Source organism: Suricata suricatta, chromosome 8, assembly GCF_006229205.1.
Source record: "Suricata suricatta isolate VVHF042 chromosome 8, meerkat_22Aug2017_6uvM2_HiC, whole genome shotgun sequence".
Classification (NCBI taxonomy): domain Eukaryota; kingdom Metazoa; phylum Chordata; class Mammalia; order Carnivora; family Herpestidae; genus Suricata; species Suricata suricatta.
In genome coordinates this window covers 18652-45040 of record NC_043707.1, presented here as the reverse complement: position 1 = coordinate 45040, position 26389 = coordinate 18652, and the positions used below count along the sequence as shown (strand labels likewise).

Sequence of the window (26389 nt, the reverse complement as noted above, 5' to 3'; positions counted from 1 at the left end):
TCTGTGTCTCCGGCTCTCTCTGCCCCTCCCTGCTCACACTCTCTCCATCTTTCTCTCAAAACTAAGTAAACATTAAAAACTAAAATTAAAAAAAAAGTCCATTTGTTTGAACTTCAACTTTGTCTGGAAGGACTTGGGCTTAACTTCTCGCAGAGCTCCCTCCGGGGTGAGAGAAAGGGGAGTCTCATTTTTAATTATCTTCTGTATCATTTGTTTTTCTTTAACTGAGTGTACATTAACTCTGTGTTTCACGTTCTCTCCAGTGGTGTTTCTTGGGACCTCCGCTAATCAGCGGTCACATCCCCAAAGCCTGTGTGTGGCGACCTTCAGTGTCGAGGGGGAATGAAGGGTCGTCCCACCTGCTGGCTCCCGGGCTTGTGATTAGCGGTGGCAGTTGTCTCTCAGCCCCACTGCAGACGCTGCTCTGATCTGCATCGTGGTTTCAGCCGTGGGCGGCCTGTGTCGGCCGCCGCGGCAGGCTCACGTCACTGCTCGCTGCGGCTGTATCCTGAGCCCGGCCGAGAGGCTTGGCTGCAAACGCGGGAGCAGGCACCGCTGGGTCTGCAGGGCTGGGGGGCCCCTCGGATTGGCCATGGGACCCGGCAGAGGCATCTGGGAAGGTGAGTCTGTGATTTGGACTTCTCAGCGCTCCAGTCGACATGGGTTGATGGCAGAGAAGGGCGGCCAGCCCACCAGCCCTGGGCCCCTGGGAAGAGCCCGTGGGTGGATTTTGAGGCAGTTGGGAGCCTCACCCTACTTTTACCTCCTCTGGCGTCCTGGTCTTGGATGTCTCCGAGAGACCAGATTGGCAGTATTTGCTGAAGAAGGACAGGCTGTCACTCTCTGGCCTGAGTACCACTGGGCAGAGGGAAGGGGCTGAGCTGGGTGAGTTTTACATATGGAAGACTTTGCTTCCTCCATAACTGGGCACGGGGTGGTTCTGGGGCCAGATGGTCTGAGAGTGTGATGGCCGTGAGTGGAGATGAAGGCCAGTCCTGGGGCTGGCAGAGCCTCCTCAAACCCCCACGCCCTTGGGGGCCCTTCGGGCAGAAGAGAAGCCAGAGTCTCAGGATCGCCCCTTTGGAGCTGTGGGTGGGCCGCCGGTGCAGGTGGGGTTCCAGGAGGAAGATGACTCTGCCAAGCTGAGGAAGGGGAGGTGAGGGTTGGTGCCCAAGTCACGTCCCAGGGTCCTCCTCCCACCCCTCCCTCCTCCCTCTTCCCTCCTCCGGCCCTTCCCTCCTCCCTCCTCCCACCCAGAGCATCCACGCCATTTAAAGGCAAGGTCAGTGTTTGTAGGGAGATTCAGGATGCATTTCTTACGTTGTTGGGGCTCGGTGCAGGGGACACAACATAAACCATTTTCTCACCCTGGGAGAGCCTGGTATAAAGAGGCAGCGTAGCAGTGACCTTCACTTACGTGGCCGTCAAGGTGCTCCGAGGGGGTTTCTGGGCAGAGGAGGTCAGTCACCAGGTGCAGGAAGAGAAGGTCGCATCATTTCCCTCTTTTTAACTCGCAGGCCCCCCCGAGAGAACTGTGTCCACACCCTTGTTCTGAGCGTCTCCCACAGCACTACCTGCTCCCTGGCTCCTGTCATGAGCTGACTGGCCTCCCTTGGGGGAGCCTGGTCTGGCCAGAGAGACCGTAGGGAGCCTGGGGAGGGCTTCGTGAAGGAGGGGGCACACGATATGGAAGGAAGTCGGGCAGAAGGGACAGTGTGAGGTGGATTAGAGCAGCAGGAGGCCCAGAGTGAGTTCCACTGCCCCCCCCCCACCCTCTGTCTATGCTCCTCCTTCTGCCCTGGGTCCCCCCACCAGCCGTGTCTTTGTCCACCTGAGGCCCTTCCGGGCCCGGCCTGTCCATCTTCACAGCTCTGGCCTGCTGTTCCCGTACGGCTCTCAGCCATGCGTCTCCCGCCCGCAGCCACCCCTCTCAGAAAGCGTGTGGAAGGTGGTCCACGGCTCACCTCCCTCTTCCCCCCACCTTTGCTGCCCCTTGTCTATACACCCAGCTGCCCTTCCTGCCTGGCAGCCCCAGTGTTGGAAGCTCGGTCTTCGAGGCCTTTCTGCTAGCAGCGTTGGCATTACCGCCAGTGCCAGAGTTCCCACGTGTGCTTGTTGTGGCCCTCAGTGGGGGGCTCCTGCTCCCATTTCCAGCCTCATTCCCCCCCTCCCCCATAATCCCATGTCCTCATGTATCTAGTTCTTGGGAAGCAGGGTCTGAATTTCTTTCCCCTTCCCCGCAAAGAGAAGAAAGTGCTAGATAAGTGTCCATTGAAGTAGCAACCTCCATTCCATCCGCCTCTGTGTCTACCAGCTTTTTGGGAGGGCAGGGAGAGTGACAGGGGTATCACCCCATTACAAATACAGAGTCTGTGTCAGGGCGCCTGGCTGGCTCAGTTGGTGGAACATGTAACTCTTGATTTCGGGGTCATGAGTTCGAGCCCTGCGTTGGGCATAGTGATTACTTAATCATCTTATATATAAATCTGGGAGCCTGGATGGCTCAGTTGGTTAAGCATCTGACTGTCGGTTTTATCTCAGGTAATGATCGCACACTTGTGAGAGTGAGCCCCACGTTGGGCTCTGTACTGGGTGTGGAGCCTGCTTGGGATTCTCTCTCCCTCTCTGTCTCTCTCAGCCTCTCCCTCGTTCACTCACATGCTCGCTCTGTCTCTCTCTCAAAATAAATAAATAAACTTAAAAAAAAAAAAAATACAGGGGCACCTGGGTGCCTCAGACGGTTAAGCATCTGACTTTGGCCCAGGACATGATCTCACAGTCTGAGTTTGAGCCCCGCGTCGGGCTCTGTGCTGACAGCTCAGAGTCTGGAGCCTGTTTCAGATTCTGTGTCTCCCTCTCTCTCTGTCCTTCCCCTGCTTGCACTCTGTGTGTATCTCTCTCTCTCAAACATAAATAAACTTAAAAAAAAAAAACATAAATAAAAATACAGAGTCTGTGTAGGAGGGGACACTAGGTGGACGCAGTCATCTGCGTGAAGCCAACTTGGAGGGTGGCCTGCAAGGCACCCTGAGCCGGCAGCAGTTTGCCTGGCATCAGGCGAGGGCTCGGGGGAGGGTGGGGGCGGGGCAGGGCTGGGCCCTTTCCCTGCATCTGCCAGCGTCTGCCAGCGCGCCAGGTTCTGGTGCAGGGATCCAGCGATAAGGTAGCCCTTGACTTCGTGGCGGGCCAGGAAACCAGGACAGGAAAGCTGTGAGGCCTCAGCGGTCAGACCTCCTGGGCTTGACCCTGAGGTCAAGGAGGAAATGTGTCCTGAGAAGGGACCAGAGTGCTTGTGGGCTGAAGACGGTGTCCACAGACCTGATGGGGGAGGGGCAGCGCTGGGTGCTGGCGGCAGCCGTGCTTCCTGGCAGGACTGTCCCGAAGGGGAGACTCTGGCTTCCCTCCTGCTCCTGCGAGATTGCCTGGTGCCGTCTTCGCCGGGAGCGGGTCTCCTTGGGTCATCCCAGTGCCTGTTCCAGCACCAGGCAGTATGCGGACGGGGTTTCTACCCGCCTGGCCCCGTGTCTGTTGTCAAGGATGCGGGCAGCCTGAGGAGATGGACCAGCGGTGCCCCAGGGGAGGTGGGTAGCTCCCAGGCTTTTGTGGCGACTGGCAGGACACATGCCAAGAACAGAGGCACCAGGTGTCAGGTGAGACCCTGCCCGGCTCACTCCATAGAAGCGCTCTCTGGAGAGAGTTCTCAGAGGAGAGGCAGGGGCCGGCCTCCAGGTGCCCCTGCGTAGGTCTCTGCTGCTCCCCCAGCGTGGGTCCTGGCCCCAGGAGCTGTCAGCTGTCCCTGCCCCGGGGCCTGCTGAGCTTGGAGCCACCCCGCTCTGCGCTCTGCAGCCACGCGGGCTGGTCTGTGGCAGAACTGGCCCAGTTCTGCCCAGACGGAGGGGTCCTTCCGCTGGGGCCTCAGGCCCCCTGACCTCAGCGCTCACTCCGGTCCTGTCGTTACACACCCTGACCATGGGCTGTTGTCCGGCTGCTCCCCCGCCTGCAGCCAGTCACGGAGCAGGAGGGGACCCACGCTGTGGCTGGCGGCGCCAGGCGAGGCCGCTTCCAGGACGGGCGCAGTCTCCCCGAGTGGGGGTCTTCACGCGGGGCAGCTCTGCGGACCCCAGCCCGGCTGCAGGGGGTTGTAGTGCTGCCTGCTGCCTGAGTGTGTGCGGGCTCCTGAGCCTTTCCGTGCTGTGGTCTGTGAGCACGGCTGCCGCTTTTTTGCCTCCTTATCGCCCATCAGGCTTGCGTAACCAGCCTGGCCCTGCTTCCTGCCTCAGGGCTATCGGCGCCCCATCTGGAGCTACAAATAGGGTGATAGGAAGTCAGCACCTCCCGGCCCCCAGACACTTGTGAACAATCAGCCCCGCTGTCTCCAGCTGACCCCTGCTCCCCCCAGGGGTCCCGTCCAGCACCGAGAGCCTTGCTCTCCTGGGGTCCTCTCCTTCGCAAGGCCGGAACCTTCTAGCCAGGCCCGTGACTGGCAGGGTTTAGGGAGGGCCGTGTGTTGCAAGGACACGCCACTGCAGTCCTACCTAGTCCTGGGTCACAACACCGGGATGGGTCTTTATCTAAGGAGACAAAGGGAGACAGGATGTGTAGACATTGGCTATTTGACTCTGGGCAAGGCATTTCTCCTCGTTGGGACTCGGCTTGCTTGTCTGTATGTAGGGACCGGCCTTTCTACCTCCCAGGGCTGCTGTGGGAAGTCACGTGTGTGCGCAGGGCATGCTCTACAGTCGGCACAGTCACCCTTACCCTGACTCCCTTGTGTGACGGGCCCTGGGCCCAGGGACAGGGGGCTGTACTGGCAGAGAACGCCGTCCCAGAGAGGAACCTTGTGGGCAGACTCAGACATGTAGCTGGGGCGGAGTCCAGAACCCACCGGAAGATCTGGGTCCGAGGGCACCGTGCTATGCGCTGTAGCCATGAATCTTCGGTCTGGCCACTGGATTTTTCTGAGCTTCAGTTTCTTGTGGGAGCAGCTTAGGCAGTGGTGCCCAGTCCCTGTCATGGGACATGGGGAGGGTATCGATGCGACCCACTCAGAGCTGTCAATGAGGAGCACACCCCACAGGGAGCAGCCCTCATGACGAGTGTCCCAAGGGGGTGCTCTCAGCCCAGTCCCTTGCAGGATGGACCTCGGAAAGTGAGGCCGTGACGCGAGAGCCGAGTACCTGGCTCCTGGTGTGCACCTGCATCGGCGCTTGGGTTGGCCTGGGAGTCTCCGTCCACGCGGCAGGAGGAGGTGAGGCCTGGTGCTGGCGTCTGGGGAGGCGGCTGGCTGGAGAGCTTGGGGGGCAGGGCTGGCCTCTGTCTCACTCCCCAGGGAAGGCTTTGCGCTTGGGGCTGTCCTCCAGGGACCAGCCTGGACTTCATTCCCACCGTGTCCCGGGTCACCCCCCAGCCCCGCCCTCGCTGCAGTCCCTGGGGCTGCTCTCTGGGGACTGCCCTGCCAGAGCGCCAGCTGCCAGGTGTCCCTCCTGTCCCGAAGCAGCCACGTGACCCCCCGACTGTCACTGTTCCCAGGGCTCGTGGCTGGGTCCTTCACCTGCCTCAACAACAACATCCTGAGGATTGATTGCCGCTGGTCTGCTGCAGAGCCGGGTCAGGGCCCCAGCCCCTGGCTGCTCTTCACCAGGTGAGGCTGAAGGGCCGGGCCCACCTGGGCGGGGGCCCGGGCCGTGGTGAGAACCGGCCCCATGATAGCAGCAGTAGGGGCTGGGCGGGTGCAGCAGGCCCTTGGTGGCGACATGTACCCTTTCCAGCAACCACGCTGTGGGCAGCGTGCACAGATGCGTCTTCCGGGCCAGCGAGTGCACTGTGGTGCTGCCGCCCGAGGAGGTGCTCGTGCCTTCCGACAACTTCACCATCACTTTCCATCGTTACGTCTCTGGGAAGGAGCAGGTCAGCCTGGTGGACCCGCACTACCTGCCCCGGAGGCATGGTGAGGCCTGGGGTGTGGCGCTTTGATGGGGAGCATCCTGGCTTCATGGGGATTGGGGGCAGGGTCCCCTTGCCCTTAGCCTCCATCGCCTAGTGAGTGCTCTCTGTCCCCGCCAAGAGACACCCAGGGCTGTGAGCGAGCAGGAGGAGGGAGGGGCCCCTGGTTCCCGGAGGGGTAGGGTTCTGGCGGAGGAAGGAGTCTCAGGGCTGTAAGTTGGGGCAAGGGTACAACTTGAGTCACTTGAAATCCACTTCAGTCATAGTAGGAAGAACTTGTGTTAGACAGTGGGAAGCACTTCCAGCAGCAGCGTATGGCTGCAGGGGCTGGAGGAACTCACTGTCGTCTTGTCCCACCTGGGGCCTCCCTGGGAGAAAGCACCAGAGAGGAGACAGAGACCTGCATCCCAGTGAGGCCCCAGGTGGGGCGGCTGTGGCCACTCCCCGCGTCCGGCATGTTTCAGCCCCCCAGTGCGGGGCGTGCTGACCGCTCTCCCTCCTGTGGCCTCATTCTGTTTCAGTGAAGCTGGACCCTCCGTCTGATTTGCAGAGCAACGTCAGCTCTGAGTACTGTGTCCTGACCTGGAGCGTCGGTCCTGCCTTGGAGCCTCTGACCTCCATGCTCAGCTATGAGCTGGCCTTCAAGAGGCAGGGGGAGGCCTGGGAGGTAATGCCTCTCTCTCCTGGGAGCCGCAGCCTGGGGCTACTCCTCATCACACACAGGGAGAGGTCCACTTGGAATAATGAGGAGGGGAGGTGACCAGAGTCGGGAGCGTGACTGCACACGTGTGTGTGTTTGTATGTGAGTGTACCTGTGTGTACGGGAACATGTGGGGTTTTTTAATGTTTTTTATTTATTTTTGAGAGAGACAGAGAGAGACGATATGAGCAGGGAAGGGGCAGAGAGAGAGAGGGAGACACAGAATCTGAAGCAGGCTCCAGGCTCTGAGCGGTCAGCACAGAGCCCGACGCGGGGCTGGAACCCACGGACTGTGAGATCATGACCTGAGCCAAAGTCGGATGCTTAATTGACTGAGCCCCCCAGGCGCCCTGGGAATATGTGTCTTTATGTGTGTGAGTGAGCACGCAGTAGGCCTACATATAGGAGCGTGTGAGTGTCGTGAGCATGTCTGTGCAAGCACCCGTGAGGCGGGTGAGTGTAGGTGTGCGCTTATGGGCTGTGTGCACGCGGGTGTGTCCTTGAGGGCTGACCGAGCCGGTCTAAGCCTCAGCACATGACAGCTGTCCTCCACCCCACAGCAGGCCCGGCACAGGGATCGCATTTTTGGGGTGACCCGGCTCCGGCTTGAAGCCATCGAGTTAGACCCCGCTTCCAGCTACGAGGCCAGGCTGCGCGTCCAGATGGCCGCGCCGGAGGGTGACACGGTGGAGGAGCCGCACTACGAGGGCCAGTGGAGCGACTGGAGCCAGCCTGTGTGCTTCCCCTCCCCCCGGCCCTCGGCCCGAGGTGGGCCCCTCCCAGGGCCCCTCCCTTCCCGTGCTTGTTGCACCCTCCGGGACCCCCTCCCCGGAGCAGTCACACCCAGGGGAACACTGTCCCCTGGAAATCAGATGTTTAGCTTGCCAAGCGCTGGGTTTCCTCAAAGCTCTGGTTCTTGTCTGGGCTGGCACCCCAGGCCTATGCTTCTGTCTCTGGAGGCCAGACATGGTCTCCTCTCCCGAGGGAGGGCTGGGCTGACCTTAGTGACCTGCTAGGAAGGGTAGGTGACCCTGATGACCTTGCAGATGGAGGAGGGGAGGCCCAAGGGTAGGTGAATCATTAGCAGGCATGACGCAAACCACTGTGGCCTATGAGGAAACTTCCACGATGGGCCCTCTCAGGGGTGCTTTGCCTCGTGGACTTGGAGGGGCATCCTGGTGCCGAGGAGGCTTACAGCCCTGGGCCCTTCCTCCCCACAGGCCCCCTGTTCTCACCTCGGGGGCAGCCCGATGGCACCCTTGTCGCCGTGCCCGTCTTTCTGCTACTGACCAGCCTGACCTACCTCCTGTTCAAGTTTTCACCCAGGTCGGTAGCCAAGGTGTGTATGTGTGTGCGTGTGTGCACACGTGTGAATGTGTTCACGTGTCTGTGAGTTTCCGTGTGCGTGTCAGTGTGTGTAAGTGTGTGGTACGTGGGGCATCTCGGGCCAAACCTCTGGCCCTGGAAGGGGTGGGGGGGTTAAGCCTCTGCCCCGGACCTGTGGGGGAGTTCCTCAGTTGCCAGGCGAGGAAGGGGGTGCTTGGCAGGGCTGTGAGGCCAGGCTCGACCTGGGAGCATCAGAAGGGGCTTGAAGCCTGGGAAACTGTGTGCGACAAGGTCTGGTTTATGTTTTGAGAGGAGGTTTGGGGGCTGCAGGATACGGGGAGTGCAGTCGTGGTGTCCGGAGGCTGGCGAGAGAAGCAGGCGGGCAGCGAAGTGGAGGAAGTTGCCAGGTCTTAGGAGAGAAGCCGAGGGGGCAGATGAGATGTGACTGGGGGCTGTCGAGGTGGGGAACCGGACGGGACGCTTCCTCCGTGGGGAGGCTGGCGGGGCTGGCATGAGGCTGGCGTGAGGCTGGCGAGGTCAGTGTGAGGCTGACTGGAGCCCTGGGCCACCGCGTGGCAGGGCCAGTGGGTCTGTTGCTCAGTGAGGAGTCAGGTGGGGGCAGGGGGCTGCGCCCTGCCTACCAGCAGCACAGGTGTGGTTCCCCAAGGTGCCAGCTCCCTCTGTGGGCTGAGGACGCGGCGGTCACCTTGTAGCCCCGAGCCCACCGTGACTGCTCACCCTGTAACGTCAGTTCTAGGGGGTCCTTAGCCAGCGAGGACTCAGGGACAATATTGGGTCTTGCCCTGAGGAACGGTTTGGACCCACCAAGAGGCAAGAGTGGCAGCAGCCCAGCTGAAGCAGGACCGCCTCTAGCTGGAAGGGAGCAAAGCTCCCGCAGGGCCCTCCCGCTTCCTGGAGCCGGGCCTCCCCGGACCCCTCCTGGGGCGCGCAGAGGCCTCCAGCTCTCCTCTCTCGGCCTCAGGGTAAAGAGAAGCTTCTACCAGAACGTGCCCTCACCGGTGGCCTTCTTCCAGTCCCTTTACAGCGTGCACAATGGGGACTTCCAGGTGTGTGCGCAGCCCTCGGCAGGGGTGAGGGCAGGGCTGCGCTTGCCCCCGTCCAGCCTGACAAGGATGCGGACTTTCGAGGGGAGTCGGGGGCCAGCACGTCTCGTCCCTGCTTCTCTGGAGGTTTCTGTGGGAGGATCGGTGCTTACACTGTCCGTGGGGCCTTCGGTGGTCTGTGGGCACCGCTTCGGTGGCCACTGTGGGGTGCCTGGCCTCTCCCGCTCCCCTGGGTCGCATGCTGGCACCATGGCCACTGCGTACGCTCCACATGGTCCCCACGGTGCTGTGGCGGCACCGCCTGGAGAGTCCCATCAGCGGCCTGATGGCCGCTGCCCTGCTGGGCAGGAGCGCGGAGGGAGCAGCCTCAGCAGGCGGTCACAGGTTCTCCACTGCGGGGGAGGATGGGGTGAAGCTTCCTGGTGGTCTTGGCCCCGCGCCTCCCTCATCCCCGTGCTGTTGCTGGCTTCCCTCTGCCTAGCCCTTGCGCTTCTCAAAAGGGAGCCCAAAAAATGAAAAAAAAAATTTTTAAAGGGAGCCTAGGTTTCAAGATTGTTGTCCAAAAGCCTAACTCGAAGCTCAAAGCTGAGCGTTTTGTCCTTGGTGGAGGCCACCTCCTGCTCCCAGGCAGTGGCTGTTAAGGTCAAGACCCCTGAGGTGACTGGGCACAAAGGCAGATCCCGTCTCCCTGGAGTTTATCCTGCCTGGCAGACATCTTCTGAGCCGCGGGCACCCAGCCCTCCTCTGGAGACCCGAGTTGCCAGCCAGGGTATTCAGACGCCTCCAGGGTGACAGGGAGCCTGGCTCGGGTCTCCAGGGAGCAGGGCAGTAACAGAGGGTGAGGTCTGTGTGGTCCGTTTGGTGGCGATTCCTCGTCCCACCTCGGAATCCTTTCCTGCAGGAGGTGGGTGCCTCCTGTGGCTCCACGGGGAGGCGGGGGTCCAGGTCTGCTGCCCGCAGCCCAGAGGCACTGGTGCCCACAGCCTCTCGCAGGGTGCGTGTGAGTGTGGGAGTGGGGGTTTGAGAGAGGGTGCCTCGGGTCTGTAGCTGATGGAAGTGCTTGGGGCAGCGGCCAGGGGTTTTCTCCGTCCTCGGCACCTGTCACCAGCGCGGACCCCTGCGGGTTCTGTGCCGAGCCGGGCTGGCACATGGAGGGTGACACAACATGTTCTGAGCACTGTTGTCGCTTGCGCTCTGGGTGGGGATGTCAGGAGACCTTCTCCGAGGAGCAGGGGAAGCTCCTTCCGGCGAGAGTCCTAAACATGCTGCCTGATCCCTCCCCTCCACTCCCCCCTGCTCTGTTCTAGGCCTGGATAGGGGCCCACAGAACCGGTCTGCTGCTGAGCCAGGGCTGTGTCGGTTCCCCGAGAAGAGCCTCGGAGTCTAGCGTCCAGGAGGCCATTGCATGGCTGAGCTGTGAGCCCGTGGATCCCTGGCAGCCGGCGGTCCTGGAGGAGCAGGAGAAGGGCCCTGGCCTCCCAGAGGCTGTGCCGCTAGCAGGGCCGGTGGCGCAAGGAGGGCAGCCCCCTGCCTACCTGCCACAGGAGGACTGGGTCCCTGTGAGCCCCACAAGGCCAGCTCCCCCGCAGGCAGAGGGCAGCGGCGGTGACTACTGTGCCTTGGGCTGCCCCTCCGTCTTCCCAGGAGCCATGCAGAGCTCTGGGCCGAGCCTGGCTCTGGCCTGTGGCCGGCAGAGCCTGAATGCCTGGCGAGGAGGGACCTGCCTGGGAGATGGTCACACAGAGGTGCCAGACACCAGTGAATGTGTCGCATGAGGCCCTCAGGGCATTTTCTTCCCTCCTACCCTTTGCAGACACTGGGTTTGATCTAGAACCCTGACTTGGCCAGGTGCATAAGGTCCACCAGGTGGAAAATGGACTAACGTCTCTGAGAAGCCGCCCCCCCCCCCCCCCCCCCCCCCCCCCCCCCCCCCCCCCCCCCCCCCCCCGCACAGATATCCTGTCTGTCTGGACGTCCTCTTTCCCCTCCGCTCAGCATCCTGTTACCCAGCCCCCACTCCCAGCCCCCTCCTTCCCTGCCTGCTCTCTGGCTCCACCGAGGCCCCTCACGCCCTTAAAGGGCCAGCCGGCACACAGCAGACACAGATGAGGCGCCATGACCAGACCGAGGGTCCTCTTTCTGGGCCTTCCCGAGGTCCCTGTCCTCCTGAGATTCGAAGGGACTCTGGTTGTTTCCGTGGCCGGTGGCTGCGAGAGAGGGGCCTGGAGGAGGAGCCCGGGGTTGGGGTCTGTCTGTTCTTGGGTTTTTGGTGGTTGGGGATGGTGACGTTTTGAAGTTAGGATCCAATGGAGGCCTGCCCTGTCCGGTGACCAGCTGGAGAGGGCACCTCTCCACGAGTGTCTGGTGTCCCCTGTGGCCTGTGCAGGAACAAAGCCCTTGTGGGCCCAAAGGCCAGGGCTCCCTCTGCCTCAGACAGGCGTCCCCCTCCCCTCTGCCTGCGGAGGCCCCTGGGGTTTTGTGGGGAGCCTCAGCTGAGCCAGATCACGGTTAGCAGAGGTGAGGCAGGACCCAGGATGTATTTCGAGCATGTAGAGAGAGGGAGGGGTGTGGACGGAAGTGAGGTGTAGGCATATTCAGCTCTAACCAAGGATAAAAATAATAGCACGAATCACTTCCTGGAGCCGACCCGACCCTTGGAGAGCCCTGGCTGGGGTGTAAGAGCAGCGTCTGTGTGGCTCCTGTGGTTTCACAGGGACCCTGGGCCACCTGCATGTGACAAGTGACCCCCACAGCGGGGATGCCTCTTCTGTGTGGCCGGGGACATCGTTCCTGTGAGTCACACCTCTTCTCTCAGCGGCCCCCGGAGACCTGGCTTCGGGCTGGAGCTCGAGCTGCAGCCACTTAGAGGCTGTGTGACCATCGTGAGCCAGCCCTGCCCCCTAGCCCGTGGGACTAACAGTCCCTCCTCGTGTTGCTGTGCGTTCCCCAGAGCAAGCTGCCTGCACATCTTGGTGCCCAGAAAATGCTAGTTTCCACTTCTCGTTATGAAGTGACACTTAGACACTGTGCTGTGATCTGGTTTACAGCAGAGCAAGGTTTGGGAGGAGGAAGTCGCCGAGCGCTGGGCATTGAAGGAGTCGGAGAGCAGGTGGCTGGGAACTGGAGCCCTCACGCAGCGGGGGCTTGAGGGGCGGGGGGCTCGGGTGTCCAGAATTTGGGCGGCTGGGCTGCAGACGGTCTGCACAGCCAGGCTGAGCTCAGTGAGGGGAGGGGACGCCCCCCGGCAAGGGAGCATGCCCAGTGGCTTCTCTTTCATTTCTTTTTTTTCCCCCCAAATTTTTATTTTTAAGTCATCTCTGCACCCAATGTAGGGCTAGAGCCCATACGCCTGAGGACAGGATCTGCATGCTCTGGCGGCTCCAGCGCGCGGCCCTCTCTGTTTAATTTGCGACGTGGTCAAGTTCACACAGTGTAAACAACTCTTCTAAAGCGTCCCATTCAGTGAGTTTAGTACCTGCATCTATTGTGCAGCCGTCTTCACTCCCGAGGGAAGTCTCCTCCCGTGGAGCAGTCGCTCCCCACTCGGCCCTCCCGGTGCCTGTGCTCCTGTCCCCATGGGTTTGCCTGTTGTGGACACTGTGCGAGCAGGGTCATCAGGATGCGGCCTCCTGCCCAGCTGTCGCCCTCAGCACGTGGGCTTGGGTTCACCCAACGCACAGCGTGGGCACCTCAGCCCTGCCCCTGGCCGAGCGTCACCCCGCAGCGAGCGCAGACCGCGTGGCGTTTGTCCCGCCGGCTGCCGGGCGGTCGGGCGTTTCGCGGTCACGAGCGCACTGCTGCGGACGGTCGCGCACAGGTGGTTGTCTCCACACCGTTTTCTGTGTTTTTGTGTATATTCCCTGGGGTATTTGCTAGGTCGTGGCAACTACGGTTAGACTTTTTGAGGAACTGCTGCGCTGTTCGCCGCCGTGACTTCAACGTTTTCCATCGCCAGCGCGCTGGGGATCCGATTTCCCCATGTCCTCACCCGCTGTTGCTGGTGTCCTTACCTCGGTGTGGTCTGACCTGGGTTCCCTGGTGGCTGGCGATGTGGAGTGTCTTCTCCTGTGCTGCTCGTGCACACTCTTTGGAGACAAGCTTGTTCAAGTCCTTGGCCGATTTTTTACTTGGGTTGCTTGTCCCTGTGCTGTTGAGTAGGAGCTTTCTTTATGCTGGACACGAAACTCATATTAGATATTCCATTTGCAAATATTATCTTACATTCTGCATGCTATTTGGTGTCATGCACAACAGATCATTGCTTAATCCAACCCCAGTAAACACACCATAAACGAGTCTTAACATCCTTAGACATCAGGAAAACGAAACTGAGAAGCACACTGAGTTGCCGCTTCACACCCAGTAGAATGGCTGTTCTCTAAACACTGGAAGCTAGTTTTGGTGAGGATGTCAAGAAATTAGAACTGTCGTGCATTTTTCGATGGAAATGAAAAATGATAGTGGTGATGATACCACAACATGATGAATATTCATTTAAAAATGGTGAAAATGAGGGGAGCCTGGGGGGCTCAGTCAGTTAAGCATCTGACCCTTGCTTTCGGCTCAGGTTATGGCATTGGGCACGGGGCCTGCTTGGAATTCTCTCTCTCTTTCTCTCTCCCTCTGCCCCTCTCCCTCCCTCACACACACACTGTCTCAAAATAAATAAACATTAAAAAAATGGCGAAGGGCTCCTGGATGGCTCAGTCAGTTGAGCGTCTAACTCTTGATTTCTGCTCAGCTCATGATCCCAAGGTTGTGAGATGGAGCCCTACATTGGGCTCTGAGCAGAGTCTGCTTGAGATATTTTCTCTCTCTCTCTCTCTCACCCACTCATTCATTCTCTCTCTCTCTGACTCTGCCTCTCTTCCCAGTCATTCATTCTTTCTCTGTCTCTAGAATAAAAAAAATAATAAAAATAAATAAAAACAGTGAAAGTGGTGAATTGGATGTTATGTGTATTTTATTATGTTTAAAAGTAAAGATGAGGAAGATTTTATGTTACTCACGTTATCACACCCTCAAAAAGTCTCCCCAAGAACCGGTCCTGAAATAGTGACACTTGTGATGGAGGAGGACCTTTGTCCCCTGGGGGGAGAAGGGCTTTCTTAAGGACACGGCCGCTTCAGCCCAGACCTCCTCGCACCCGCCCAGGAGCGCTCCCTCCCGCCCCGTCCGCACCTCCTTTCATCCCCTCATTCTCCTGGTCAGGCTGCCCCCCAACCACACTCAGTCAGTGTTTTCTGCCGTGGCCGCAAGCTTTCCTTTCCCGCACGTGGTCCCAGTGGGTTCGTATCGTGAGCAGTGTATCGGGTCGTCCCTGTCACTCGGTAGCATGCATGCAAGTCTGACCCGCGTCTTGGCCGAGCCCCACAGACGCCCCTTCCGGTGCGAGCAGTACTCCCTGGCCTGCGCCTCTCACCTGGTTATCCACTCACCCACTGAAGGGTGTCCGGTTTTGTTACAGTATTTGGCCATTTTGAAGAAAGATGCTGTACAGAACTACAGGCTGGTTTTTGCTTGAACCTAACTTTTCAGAGCACTTGTCCAAATACCTAGGAGTGTGATTATCGGCTCATGTGGTGAGGCTATGTTAAGGTTTGGGAATAACTGCCAAGTGTTTTCCAAAGTCGCCGTACCATTCTACATTCCACCAGCAATGAATTCAAGTTCCTGCTGCTGTTGCTATCAGTTTTTCTTAAGACCTTAGCCACCTTTTTTGCTGTTGTTAAGTTTATTTATTTTGAGACAGAGAGCACGAGCTGGGGAGGGGCAGAGAGAGAGAACCCAAGCAGGAGTATCGTCCAGCGTGGAGCTCAAACTCACGAACCTCGAGACCATGGCCTGAGCCGCCACCAAGAGGCCTACGTTAACCGAGCCACCCGGGCTCCCGACGCCAGAGCCGCTTCCACACACGAGGCAGCGCTAGCTTGTTTTAACTTGCTTTTCTCTCCCGACAAGTAATGTTGAGTGATACTCTGTATGCTTACTTGTCATCTGTATATCTTTTTTAAAAGTTTTATTATTTTTATTTGAGAGAGAGAGAGTGCGTGTGATCAGTGAGGGGAGAGGCGCAAAGGGAGAGGGAGAGAGGGACTGTTAAGCAGGCTCCATGCTCAGTGTGGGGCCCAGGGCAGGGCTCCATCCCACAACCTGGGATCAGGACATGGGCTGAAATTAAGAGTCAGATGCTAACCAACTGAGCCATCCAGCTGCCCCTCGTCTGTGTGTCCTATTTGCTTAGCTGTGCTCAGATCTTTGTTCATATTTAACTGGGTTATCGGTCCTTTTTCAACTTTGGAGTTTCTTTGTATATTTTGCATAGAAGTCCTTTTTTACATGTGTTTTCCGAACGTTTTTTCCCCAGCTGTGGCTTTTCTTTTTGTTCTACTTAGTGAGTCTCTCACAGAGTAGATAGTTTTATATTTTACAAAAGTGAACATTAGCAATTTTTTCTTTCATGGACTGGCTTTTGGCATTTTATGTAAAAACTCAGCACTGAATTCAAGGTTAAGTAGATCTATAATTTTCATAGGTTTGCATTTGAAACTTTATGTGGATACCTTTTTTTAGTGTGTGTTTATTTTGAGGTAGTGACAGAGTGGGGGGCGTGGAGCAGAGCGAGGGTTCCAGTGATCGGGGAGGAGGAGCACCCAGAGCGTCTGGGTACAGGTGTGCCGGGGCCGCTGGAGACGCATGTAGTGCGGAGCCGGTGTGCGTGATGCCAGCCGATCGGCCCCGGGTCCCGTCTGGGCTCCTCTCCGTTCCAGTGTCCACACCCCGGATGTGCACTGAAAAGTGGGTGTGTTGGGGTGCCTGGGTGGCTCAGTCCGGTAAGTGTTGGACTTCTGATTTGGGCTGAGGTCATGATCTCATGGTTCGTGAGTTTGAGCCCTGCATCAGGCTCTGTGCTGAGAACATGGAGCCTGCTTGGGATCGTCTCTCTCCCTCTCTCTCTGCCCCTCCCCTGCTTGTGTGGTCTCTCTTTCAAAATAAAGAAACTTTAAATATATAATTTATACCAAACTTGAATTAAAATTAACTTTTAAAAAGTAAAAATTTTTGGTTTTAATGAAAGTAAACTCTTCAACCACTTTATTTTTCCTTTTGTTGAGAAAATCACAGTTGAATTGGCAGGACATTTGTGATGATACATAACATCATGTTTATTTTGGAATCAGTGGCTTCCTACATTAGATGAACTGTGTAAATATGTCAATAGTATACTTATTATTATATTCATGCCTTTAATATTAAAGCCAGAGTTTGTTAAAGTTGGTTAACACTCAGGTGTTTACTATGCACCCATCTGTTCTTGCGGAGACTTCCAACAGGAGATTTCTAAAGCAGAATTTCTGCTCATTGGTCTGTTTCTATGTTTCATTATTTCAAAGTCCTTTTTGTTAATGTACATTTTTACTTAAACATCACCCATTTCTTCTTTTTTTAATTTTTAAAAATGTTTTTTATTTATTTTTGAGAGACAGAGAAAGACAGTGCGAGCAGGGGAGGGTCAGAAAGAGAGGGAGACACAGAATCTGAAGCAGACTTCAGGCTCTGAGCTGTCAGCACAAAGCCCGATGCGGGGCTTGAACCCATGAATGTGAGATCATGACCTGAGCCAAAGCCGACTTAACCGACTGAGCCACCCAGGCACCGCACACCCATTTCTTCCAGTCTTTTGGTTTTTCTCTTATTTGCGTTTTTGAAAAAGTTTATTTATTTATTTTGAGCATGCAGCCAGGGGGGAGCAGAGAGAGAGAGAGAGAGAGGGAGAGACAGAACCCCGTCAGGCTCTGTGCTGACAGTGCAGAGCTTGGTCCCAAACACAAGATCATGACCTGAGCTGACATCGAGAGTTGGATGCGTAACCAATTTTGTGTGCCACTCTCTTATTTGACTTTTAATTTCTATTCTCTTTCTAGGTCTTTTCAGAATTGTTACAGTTAATGAACCAATATTGATATCTTATTATTTATTATTATCTATGTTTATATTTTAGAGAGAGAGAGAGCATGAGCAAGGGATCTTGGGGGCGGGGGGATATTAGGCAGGCCCCACTCTCAGCACAGAGCCCAATGTGGGGCTCAATCTCACAACCCTGGAATCAGGACCTGAGCCAAAGTCAAGAGTTGGACGCCTAACGGACTGGCCCACCCAGGCGCCCCTTGGTGTCTTATTAACTGAAGTCCATATTGTTTCCAGATTCTCTCTGTTCCACCTTTAGTGCTCCAGGTTTCAGTGGCCTTGACAGAGTTGAAGAGGAATGGTCAGGTGTTTCGTAGAGTTAGCTCCACCTCTGTGATGGTGGGCTGAGTGTCTACATCAAGCATTTGGAATTCTTGTACATTGCTTTCTACTCATTACCAAAAAAAAAAAAAAAGTATGTAATAAGTTCTTTTTACCAGTGCAAACACCCCAGTAGTTAATGTAGTCTTCAGTTTTATTCCAGCAGGAGGGTGTTTGGTTGATCAGTTTATTCCTGTCATGGCTCTTGTCTCCTGTTTCTAGTGACACAGTTTCAACGTGGTGGAATTTTTATTGTTAGTGCTCACTCCCTTTCTGTTACTTCAGGACCATCCTGACTCCCGTGCTCACTGTCTCAGCCTTAGCGGCAGCCATCTCTTCTAAGAGCCCTTCCTTACAGAGAATGGTGTAAAAGCTTACATCCCCTGGGAACTAGATCTGCTCAGGTGACAATGCAAGGAAATATATGTGTATAGCCTATGACTACACACGCAATTTTAACGATTTTGCATATAATAAAGAAAGGAACCCTTGCTTAAAACAGAGACAGGAAGCCTGGAGGGGGAGCTCTCACACATGGACCATCAGTTGGGGCACAACTGTAAGAGGAAGATAGGATTCAGTAGGTAGAAAGGGAAAGGTTACCACCTGAGGTCCCTGGGTGCGCAAGAACATGTATTTTGAAACAATGCTGGGACCCTCCGACCACAGCAAACTTCCTCGGGGGTGAGGTTCCTCTTAAGAATCTAACAGACATCACCTACTCCCCCTCAGGTTTCCCTCAGGAATTTGACAAAACACCTAACTAGAAATAAGTATTCGACCATAAAACGTACCACCCACACGGAACAGTAGGGCCACTGACCACCCCTCATACCTTGGAAATGAGCCAATTAAAAAGGAATGACAAGGTTTTTAGAGTTCCCTAGCCAATAAGGATAGACCTGAGAAGAAACAGGAGAAGGAACAGGGAGAAGGGAAGGAGGGGCCAACCCAAACCCTACAGGGGCTCCTGGGCGGCTCAGTCGGTTAAGCATCTGACTTCAGCTCAGGTCATGATCTCGCGGTTCGTGGGTTCGAGCCCCGCGGCATCAGGTTCTGTGCCTACAGCTCCCAGACCTTATAAAACAAAAACCCTTGCCTATAGTCGTTGGCATTCCCTTTTGAATGCCCCGTCTACAAAGAGAGCTTTCATACTAATCTTACTTTCTGATCTTATAGTCTAATAAACCTGTGCTGCTCATTTTGTTCTGTGTCTACCTCTTTATTCGAGGCAACAAAACCCGGGTATGGCGTTAAAGAACGGTAACACGGTCAGTAGAAAGGACTTGGCCTAAGTGACACCATTTTGGGCCTGTGGTTTTCTTTTCCTCTTCTTTCTTTTAAAGTTTTCGTTATATATTTAAAAATTTTTTTTTAACGTTTATTTATTTTTGAGAGACAGAACATGAGTAGGGGAAGGGCAGGGAGAGAAGGAGACACAGAATTTGAAGCAGGATCCAGGCTCAGCTCAGAGCCCGACACACGAACCGTGAGATCATGATCTGAGCCAAAGTCAGCCGCTTAACCAACTGAGCCACCCAGGTGCCCCATATTCTTCTTTCTTTTAATCATAAGTGATGTGTATTACTAATGATTTATTTCCTTTTCTTAATGTTTTATTTATTTTTGAGAGAGCGAAAGAACAATCGTGTGAGTGGGGGAGGGGCAGAGAGAGCCAGGGACAGAAGATCCCGGAGCAAGTTCTATGCTGACGGCAGTAAGCCCAATGTGGGGCTCAGACTCATGAACCCTGAGATCATGACCAAAGCTGAAGTCAGACGCTCAACCACTTGAGCCACCCAGGCACCGTACCCCTCCACCAGGGTTTCCTTTTAACCAGTGCATAACAATGCTCTGTGATTTCCTATTTATTTGTTCATTTCTTTATTATTATTATTTATGCTTATTTATTTTGAGATAGAGAGGGAGAGTGTGAGTGGAAGAGGGGCAGAGAGAGAGAGAGAGAGAGAGAAGAGAGAGAATCCTAAGCAGGCTCTGTGCTGCCCATACAAGAGAGACACAGGGCTCCATCCCATAAACTGTGAGATCGTGACCTGAGCCAAACTCAAGCGCCGGACGTTTAACTGATTGAGCCATGTAGATACACCGCCTCCCCCTGACTTTTTCTTTAAACCCAACACAAATTGACCTTTCCTTTGTCTTTTTGGAGTTTTTGTGGTTTGCCATGGTTTTCTGGTCCTGAATTGGAATTCCTCAGGCATTCCCAAAGAAACTCATGTTGCTGGTAATTGCTATCTTTTTTATTTTATTTTATTTTTTTTCTTAGAGGGAGAGCAAGTGCAAACAGGGAAGAGGGACAGAGGGAGAGACAGAGAGAGAGGCAGGCTTCACGCTCAGCGAGGAGCTCCACATGAAGATTGATCTCACACCTGAGCTGAAATCAAGAGTCAGATACTCACTGGACTGAGTCACCCAGGTGACCCAAGGCAATTCTGTCTTTAAGGGTGACAGTTTCTGTGTTGGTCATCAGTTTCCATATTAAGCTGAAGATGAGCTTATACTGATGTCTTCACTGCATCCGCTATCACATGGAGATTGCAGCCTGATCCTCTGGCTTATTTGTAACCTCCCGCTCCAAGAGTGATAAACCTGTCATTAAGAAACGAAGTCTACATGGGGCACCTTGGTGGCTCAGTTGGTTAAGCCTCTGATTTCAGGTCATGATCTCACGTTTTATGGGTTCGAGCCCCTTGTTGGGCTCTGAGCTGACAGCCTAGAGCCTGCTTCAGATTCTGTGTCTCCCTCTCTCTCTCTGTCCCACCCCTGCTTTTGCACTCTCTCTTTCAAAACTAAGTAAACAGTTAACAAATTAAAAAACAACAACAACAAAATCCATCTGAGTAAATTTAAAGACCCAGTTGTCTTTATTTAATGATTCATGACTGTAGCAGCCTCCGATCTAGCAAATTGAAAACATCTCCCTCGAACTGTAGAAAAGGAAAGGAAAGGCTTTTAAAGGGAGGGAAAGAATGGAAAAAAAAATTATGAGCAATGAATGTGTTGTTTTAGCAAGATAGTCTTCCTAAGGAAAACAGAGGGGGTATGTCTGTAAATTTCCTAGTCAGTCCATTTCTGGCCCGTGGTTTTCTTTTTCACCCTTGGCTCCCACCTTTTGTCATTTATTTAATTCATTCCTCCATTCCAGATTACAGGTGTAATGGTTTCAGATTGTCAGCTACTATCCCCACTGGAAAGAACTTTCTAAAATAGAGTCCATTGTTATGTATGCTACATTTTTTTGTATTTAATCTATAGATGCCATTCATTTCCAAAGTTTTCTCAGGTCAGATTGAGGTAAAATGTTGGGTTACAGGGATGAACAGCCAAAAAAGACTTATTGAGACGTCTTGAGTGTGAAAAAGGTGGTTTTAAAGTCCGGGGGCCAGTCTTATGGGCAGAAAGAGCTGCACTGGGATTGTGAGGAGTGACTGAATGTATACTTTCAAGTGGGGAGGGGGTTAGAGATCGTGTAAGTCTGTAAGGAATTAGGAAGTGAGGTTTCCAGGACCCCGTGGGGTCATTTACTATTGTCCAGTAAAAGTTCTGTCAGAAGACCCTTCAGATGTACACCGACAGGCCATATGCTTGGAGGACGATTGCTAACACATACCTTGGGGGCGGGGAAGTAGAGAAAGGAAGTTTCCAAAGGGATTTTTATATGTTAAAGGAGATCTACAGGACCCTGGAGGTTGGACTAGTGTTAAGGTAAGGTTTCCTTTGGCCCCTAGCAAAGTATGGACATGGAGGCAGCTGAGCTCCCAGAGGAAGGTCCCTTGGCCTGTCTCAAGGACTTGTCAATGGGCTGTAAATTGTAAGGAAATATAACTTTTTTTCCCGTTTGCCTTTATTCTCCACGTCATTAAGTATTTGTCAATGGACTGCAAAGAAAATTTAATTTTTTATTTCTTTTGCCCATGTTCTCCACTTTGCCCAGCAGCTGCAGCCGTCCCCCGCCCCCCCCCCAATCATTTCATTTAGGTTATTTGTCACATTCTGTATTCCATCCTGTGATAATCACACATTCTAGATGACTTTATCAGAATAGAATATGATCTACTCTTTGGGCTATAAAAATCTATGAGTTTTGACAAACCCATCAAGGCAGGTATGCATCATTAAAGTGTCTATGTGAAACTTTGAACCTCAACCCCCTAATCTGTTTATTATCTCTTTAGTTTTGTTTTTTCCCCAAAATGTCATATAAATGGGTTCATGTTGTATAAAACCCATGTAAAATTTATCCATGCCTTTGCATGGTGCATGGGTTGGTCATTCATTCTTTTCTTTTATTTAATAGTATTGCTTTACATGTGCTGGGGAATACAGATAATTTCCCTCTACTCTTCTAGGTTCTTGGCTGAGACCCCCCCCCCCCAAATAAAACATTAATAAGAGGAAAACAAAAGTTTAATGGCGTGTATACATCCTGTATACGCGGGAGACATCCAGGAACATGGAATAACACTCCCTAAATGGCTCAAGCCATCACTTAAACTGTCATCTTCAGTTAAAGACAAAAAGATCTCGGGTGGCAGGAAAGCCGTCTCAGGGACTTTCCAGGCCAAGCACAGTGAGTAACGTTCGCTCGTTATGCAGACTTGAGTCTGGGCCTTCTCTTTTGATAAGAACTTCTTGGCCTTTTGGCATTCTGTTCCTGGTACTGAGAGAGAGAGAGAGAGAGAGAGAGAGAGAGAGAGAGACACGTCCTTACAAACAGAGCTTTCCTTTGTAAGTGTAAATTTCGCTCACCAAAGGGCTACTTCTACTGGGTTCTCAGAGATTCCCCTGTGTCTGCTGTTACTTAAAATTAATCAGCCCAAATAAATCCTTGCTGCAAACAGGCGAATCTTGGGGTGGCATATTCTGCCTCCTTCACACGGATGCACCTGTTTGCTAATGGTCATCAGTTTAAGGATATCCACTGACTTCTCAGATTTGTGACCAGTATGGAAAGAGCTGCTGTGCATAACCACTTGCTCGTTTTTGTATGGAAATTGTTTTTCAAAATAGTTGTCTTAAGACCAGAAGCACAATTGTTGGATGCGAAGGTGTTATGCCCAAGATTTCCATATCATCCCCCAAAACCAGAGACTGCCAGGGAGACTGAGTCACACATGCAAAAGCAAAGGGCTTTATTATGGGCTTAGGCTGGCCGCAGCTAAACTGCAGCTCACAGACTTTACTAGCGCAGAGGATCCATGCTGAGAGCCCCGAGCAAAGCGGGGGTGGGGTGGGGGGGGTGGGGGTAGGGTCTTTATGGGTTTGGGAAGGGGGAGTTACAGGAAATTGTGACACAGGTACAGGGTCCAATCATTATTATACAATATTATTGACAGCAGGTTTAACTATTCACATTGCCTAGAGTATTCGTTACATTTGGTGGGACCCAATCACAACATTTAGAGTATTGACCAATCACAGAGTGGGCCCAGGACCCTCATGTAGGGTGTGACCAGCCTCAATAGGAGCAATAGGTGATTATCTATAGCTTCTATCTTTAGGCCCGCCCTTAGATATGTTAAAGGTGTTAGCTGGCCTTTCCTGATTGGGTGTTACAAGGGTGGTCCCTCCTGCCTTGGGCAATGTGTGCCCTTCTCTTGTCTAATGATTCTGAGAAACCGACACTTAGGCCTCCAAGGTCAGAGGGAAACTTGAAACCTGTCATAGAGTCAGTTTGGTTCAGACCTGTGTCCTTACAAAGGGGGCACCTATATATAAGCCTTGGAAAAAACTGCCAAACTGTCTTCCAGTGTGGTGCTATTGACAGGGAAAGAAAGGATTCAGTAGGCAGGGAGGGAGAGAGGCGAGGGTCCCTGGCGGGGGGCGGGGGGATATTTTTCCTGTGACCTCTGTTTGGCCTTGGAGGCATGTGGGACCTTCAGGCGCCCAGATAACAAGAAAACACTCACCACCTCAACAGTCCCCACCGGAGACCTTCACGGGAAGCATTCGTCAAACCTTTCCACCCTAAACAATGGACACGTCCTCCCTGGAACAAGAAACAGCTACCGACAGATCATCTTATGTGAACATGTCAGTCCATCATACCCGCCTCCCTCAGCCAACGCCATAAAAACGCACTTCCTGGCCCCGGCGTGGCTTCTCTGGCCCCTCTCCGTTCGGCCGGTGGCCCTCGCCCGGGAGCGTTCCAGTAAAGGCCTTTTTACCTCCGTATCTGGCCTTGGTTTCTGCATCGCATTCGATATGTTTCAGCCTCAAGCAAACTCTCTTGGGCATAAATTTCCTCTTAAGAATGTAACAGAGGGGCTCAGGTCAGGATCTCTAGGTTCTTGGGTTCAAGCTCCATCCTGGGCTCCATGCTAATGATGTGGAGCCTGCTTGTGATTTTTTTTTTCTCTCTCTCTCTACCCCTCCTCCTCCCTCCCTCCCTCTCTCTGTCTCTCAAAATAAATAAATAAACTTAAAAAATTAAAAAAGAATGTAACAAATACAACCTACTCCCCTCAGTTTCCCTCAGGAATTTGACAAACAAAAGACGCGAATAATGATAAGTAGATCATAAAACATTTGACCCACTGGGGACGTATGGCCATTGACCATCCCTCATACGATGGAAATGAGCTACTCAAAAATGAATGTTTTTGAGGTGTTTAAACAGGCATTTAGAGTTACCTAGCTGTAAGAGTTGCCATGGGAAGGCAACTGAGCAGCCTCTTTGCTGTGGAGAGCTGCGAACACTGACAACCCCCACCTGCAAACCTGGAATGACCCGCGCCATTTGAAAAGCACCAGCGGCCATTTTATTGCAGGTCAGATAACAGATCCAGGCGCCACCAGGACTGACGACCCCGGACTGTCCCAAACTGGAATGCCTCACCATGGAATTCCAGCATCCCCCTCCCCACCGAAGCGAACAGCCAATTGAATCCTGCCAGCGTCCAAAGATGCCCCTACTTGGCTATCGGCCCACCTGAGCTCAAACCCGGAACTCCTGCACTCATAAAAGACCTTGCTCTCCCATACCAGGTGCGACTTCCCTGACTCCCTTCTCCAGAGTCACGGAACCTTGCCCGGGAATTGCAGACTCCAATAAAGGCCTTCTTGGCTCCATAACGTGGTCTCTTTTTCCTGCCATCTGTGCCTCCATCTATTAAATCTTACACTAGCCAATAAGGGTAGAATTTGAGAAGGGACAAAGGGGAAGGAAAGGAGCTGACCAAAACCCTCTGAAACAAAACCCCTTGCCTATAGTGCAAGTGTTCACTTTAGAATGCCCCCTCTCTGCTGTGAAAAGAGCTTCTATATTATACTTACTTTCTAATCTGATACTCTAATATATTTTTGCCTGCTGCTATGTTAAAATTTTTTTTAATGTTTATTTCTGAGAGACAGAGAGAGAGAGCGAGCTGGGGTGAGGGACAGAGAGAGAGGGAGACATGATCTGAAGCAGTTCCAGGCTCCAAGCTGTCAGCACAGAGCCCAGTGCAGGGCTGGAACCCACGAACCATGAGATCATGACCTGAGCTGCGGTCGGGCACTGATCCGACTGAGTCACCCAGGCCTCCTCCTGCTGTGCATTTTATTCTGTGCCCACATCTTCGTTCTTCGAATGTAAGGATGCAGGTTTGAGGCAATAGAAGGGCACACATTGCCCAAGGCAAGAGGAACCACCCTTGTAATACCCTTAAAATTCCTAAGGGCAGGCCTAGAAATAGAAGCTATAGGTAATCGGTTATTGCTTACGGCTAGTTACACCCTATGTGAGGGTCCTGGTCCTGGGTCTACTCTGTGATTGGTTAATAATTGGATCACTGTACCTATGTCACAATTTCCTGTGACTCCCCCTTCCCAAACTCATAAAAGCCCTACCCCACCTTTGTTCGGGGCTCTCAGCATGGATTCCCTGTGCTGGTAAAGTCTGTGAGCCCGAGCTTAGGTCCGCGAGCCTAAACCCGTAATCCCTTTGCTTATGCATGCGTGACTCGGTCTCCCTGATAGTCTCTGGTTTATTTTGGGATGATATTGGAAACTTGGGCATAATATATGGTGCGTTGGCTGGGAAATACCCCACCCTCCCCAGAACTCCAGGGACCCTGACACGTTGGTCCTAATCGTTGGCTGTGGGGAGCTGCCAGAAGAACAAAGATCAGCCACCTGCAGGCAGGGCACTGTTATCACTCCCAATTCAGGGCTGGAGACAGCCAGTCTGGGCTTTCTTATCAGCCCCTCAGGCGCTGTGCTAAAATCGCAGTTTCAGTTTCCCCTTTACCCTAGCCTTTTCCTAAAAATCACTTGACCCTGTTTCCTAGCAACTGACCTAGGTCGGCTGCCTTGCTTCCCACCTTCTACCCTTTATAAGATGTGTGTATTCTCTCAATAAATGAGGCTTGATCAGAGACTTTGTCTTGCCTCCATTCTCTGTGCTCCCTGCCCTACCCCATTCTCACCCCCTCCCTCAGGACCTGCATTGACCGACCTGCCGGACAGGTCAAGTGGCGTCCGAACGTGTGGCCTGAGTACGAGGGACCCGGTGAAGAACACTGATCGAGGAAAAAAGAGAAGAAAGAAGAGAAAAAAAAAGGGTAGCTACCGAAGTTTAAAAGAAGTTATAAAGAGTTGACTGCGCGGGAACCTGCTGTGTAACACAAGACTCGGGTAAAGTGATCGGTGATTCTAGGGCAGGAATTTAAGCAAATGGTCTAACAGAGACCCTCAGGGCGCAGGGAGTAAAGGTTAAGAAAAAGCAATTATTATAATTTTTTCAGTTCCTCCATGAAGTCTGTCCTTAAGTGTTTTTCTAAATGTAGAAAGAATATGGAAAGTGAGTAAAGTAAAGAGATTGCCCAGTTAAGTGCTTTTCTAATGTCTTGGTCTTGTTTGTAAAACCTCTGTGGGAGGGAATGTACTAGCCTCTGGTTGTGTGTGTGTGTGTGTGTGTGTGAGTGAATGTGTGGCTCGGTTTGGCTTGCCTACTGAGTTCGAGTTTGTGGCTCCACGGGTGGGGCACCCTTAAGGTCCCCAGAAAGCCTACGGAGTCCGAGTGGGCCTGGTCTGCGATACCGTCGTGAAAAGCATACGGTCTATG

General features: G+C 53.5%; 1 protein-coding gene across 4 annotated transcripts; it reads left to right on the top strand.

Annotated features, from left to right (window-relative positions):
- The first annotated feature begins 478 nt into the window (after positions 1–478).
- IL9R (interleukin 9 receptor) lies at positions 479–26032 on the top strand. 4 transcript variants are annotated; one of them, XM_029949385.1, is made up of 9 exons: positions 479–620; positions 5135–5248; positions 5530–5641; positions 5769–5947; positions 6465–6610; positions 7207–7411; positions 7864–7969; positions 8952–9036; positions 10341–13592. In XM_029949385.1, the coding sequence occupies exons 1-9, from the start codon at positions 593–595 to the stop codon at positions 10806–10808; spliced, it is 1443 nt and encodes a 480-aa protein (XP_029805245.1). In that variant the 5' UTR covers positions 479–592; the 3' UTR covers positions 10809–13592. The 4 variants fall into 4 exon arrangements, with proteins under 4 accessions (XP_029805245.1, XP_029805244.1, XP_029805246.1 ...); XM_029949384.1 differs by having other exon boundaries at positions 7204–7411; XM_029949386.1 differs by lacking the exons at positions 8952–9036; positions 10341–13592 and adding an exon at positions 25764–26032 and having other exon boundaries at positions 7204–7411.
- The last annotated feature ends 357 nt before the right edge of the window (positions 26033–26389 follow it).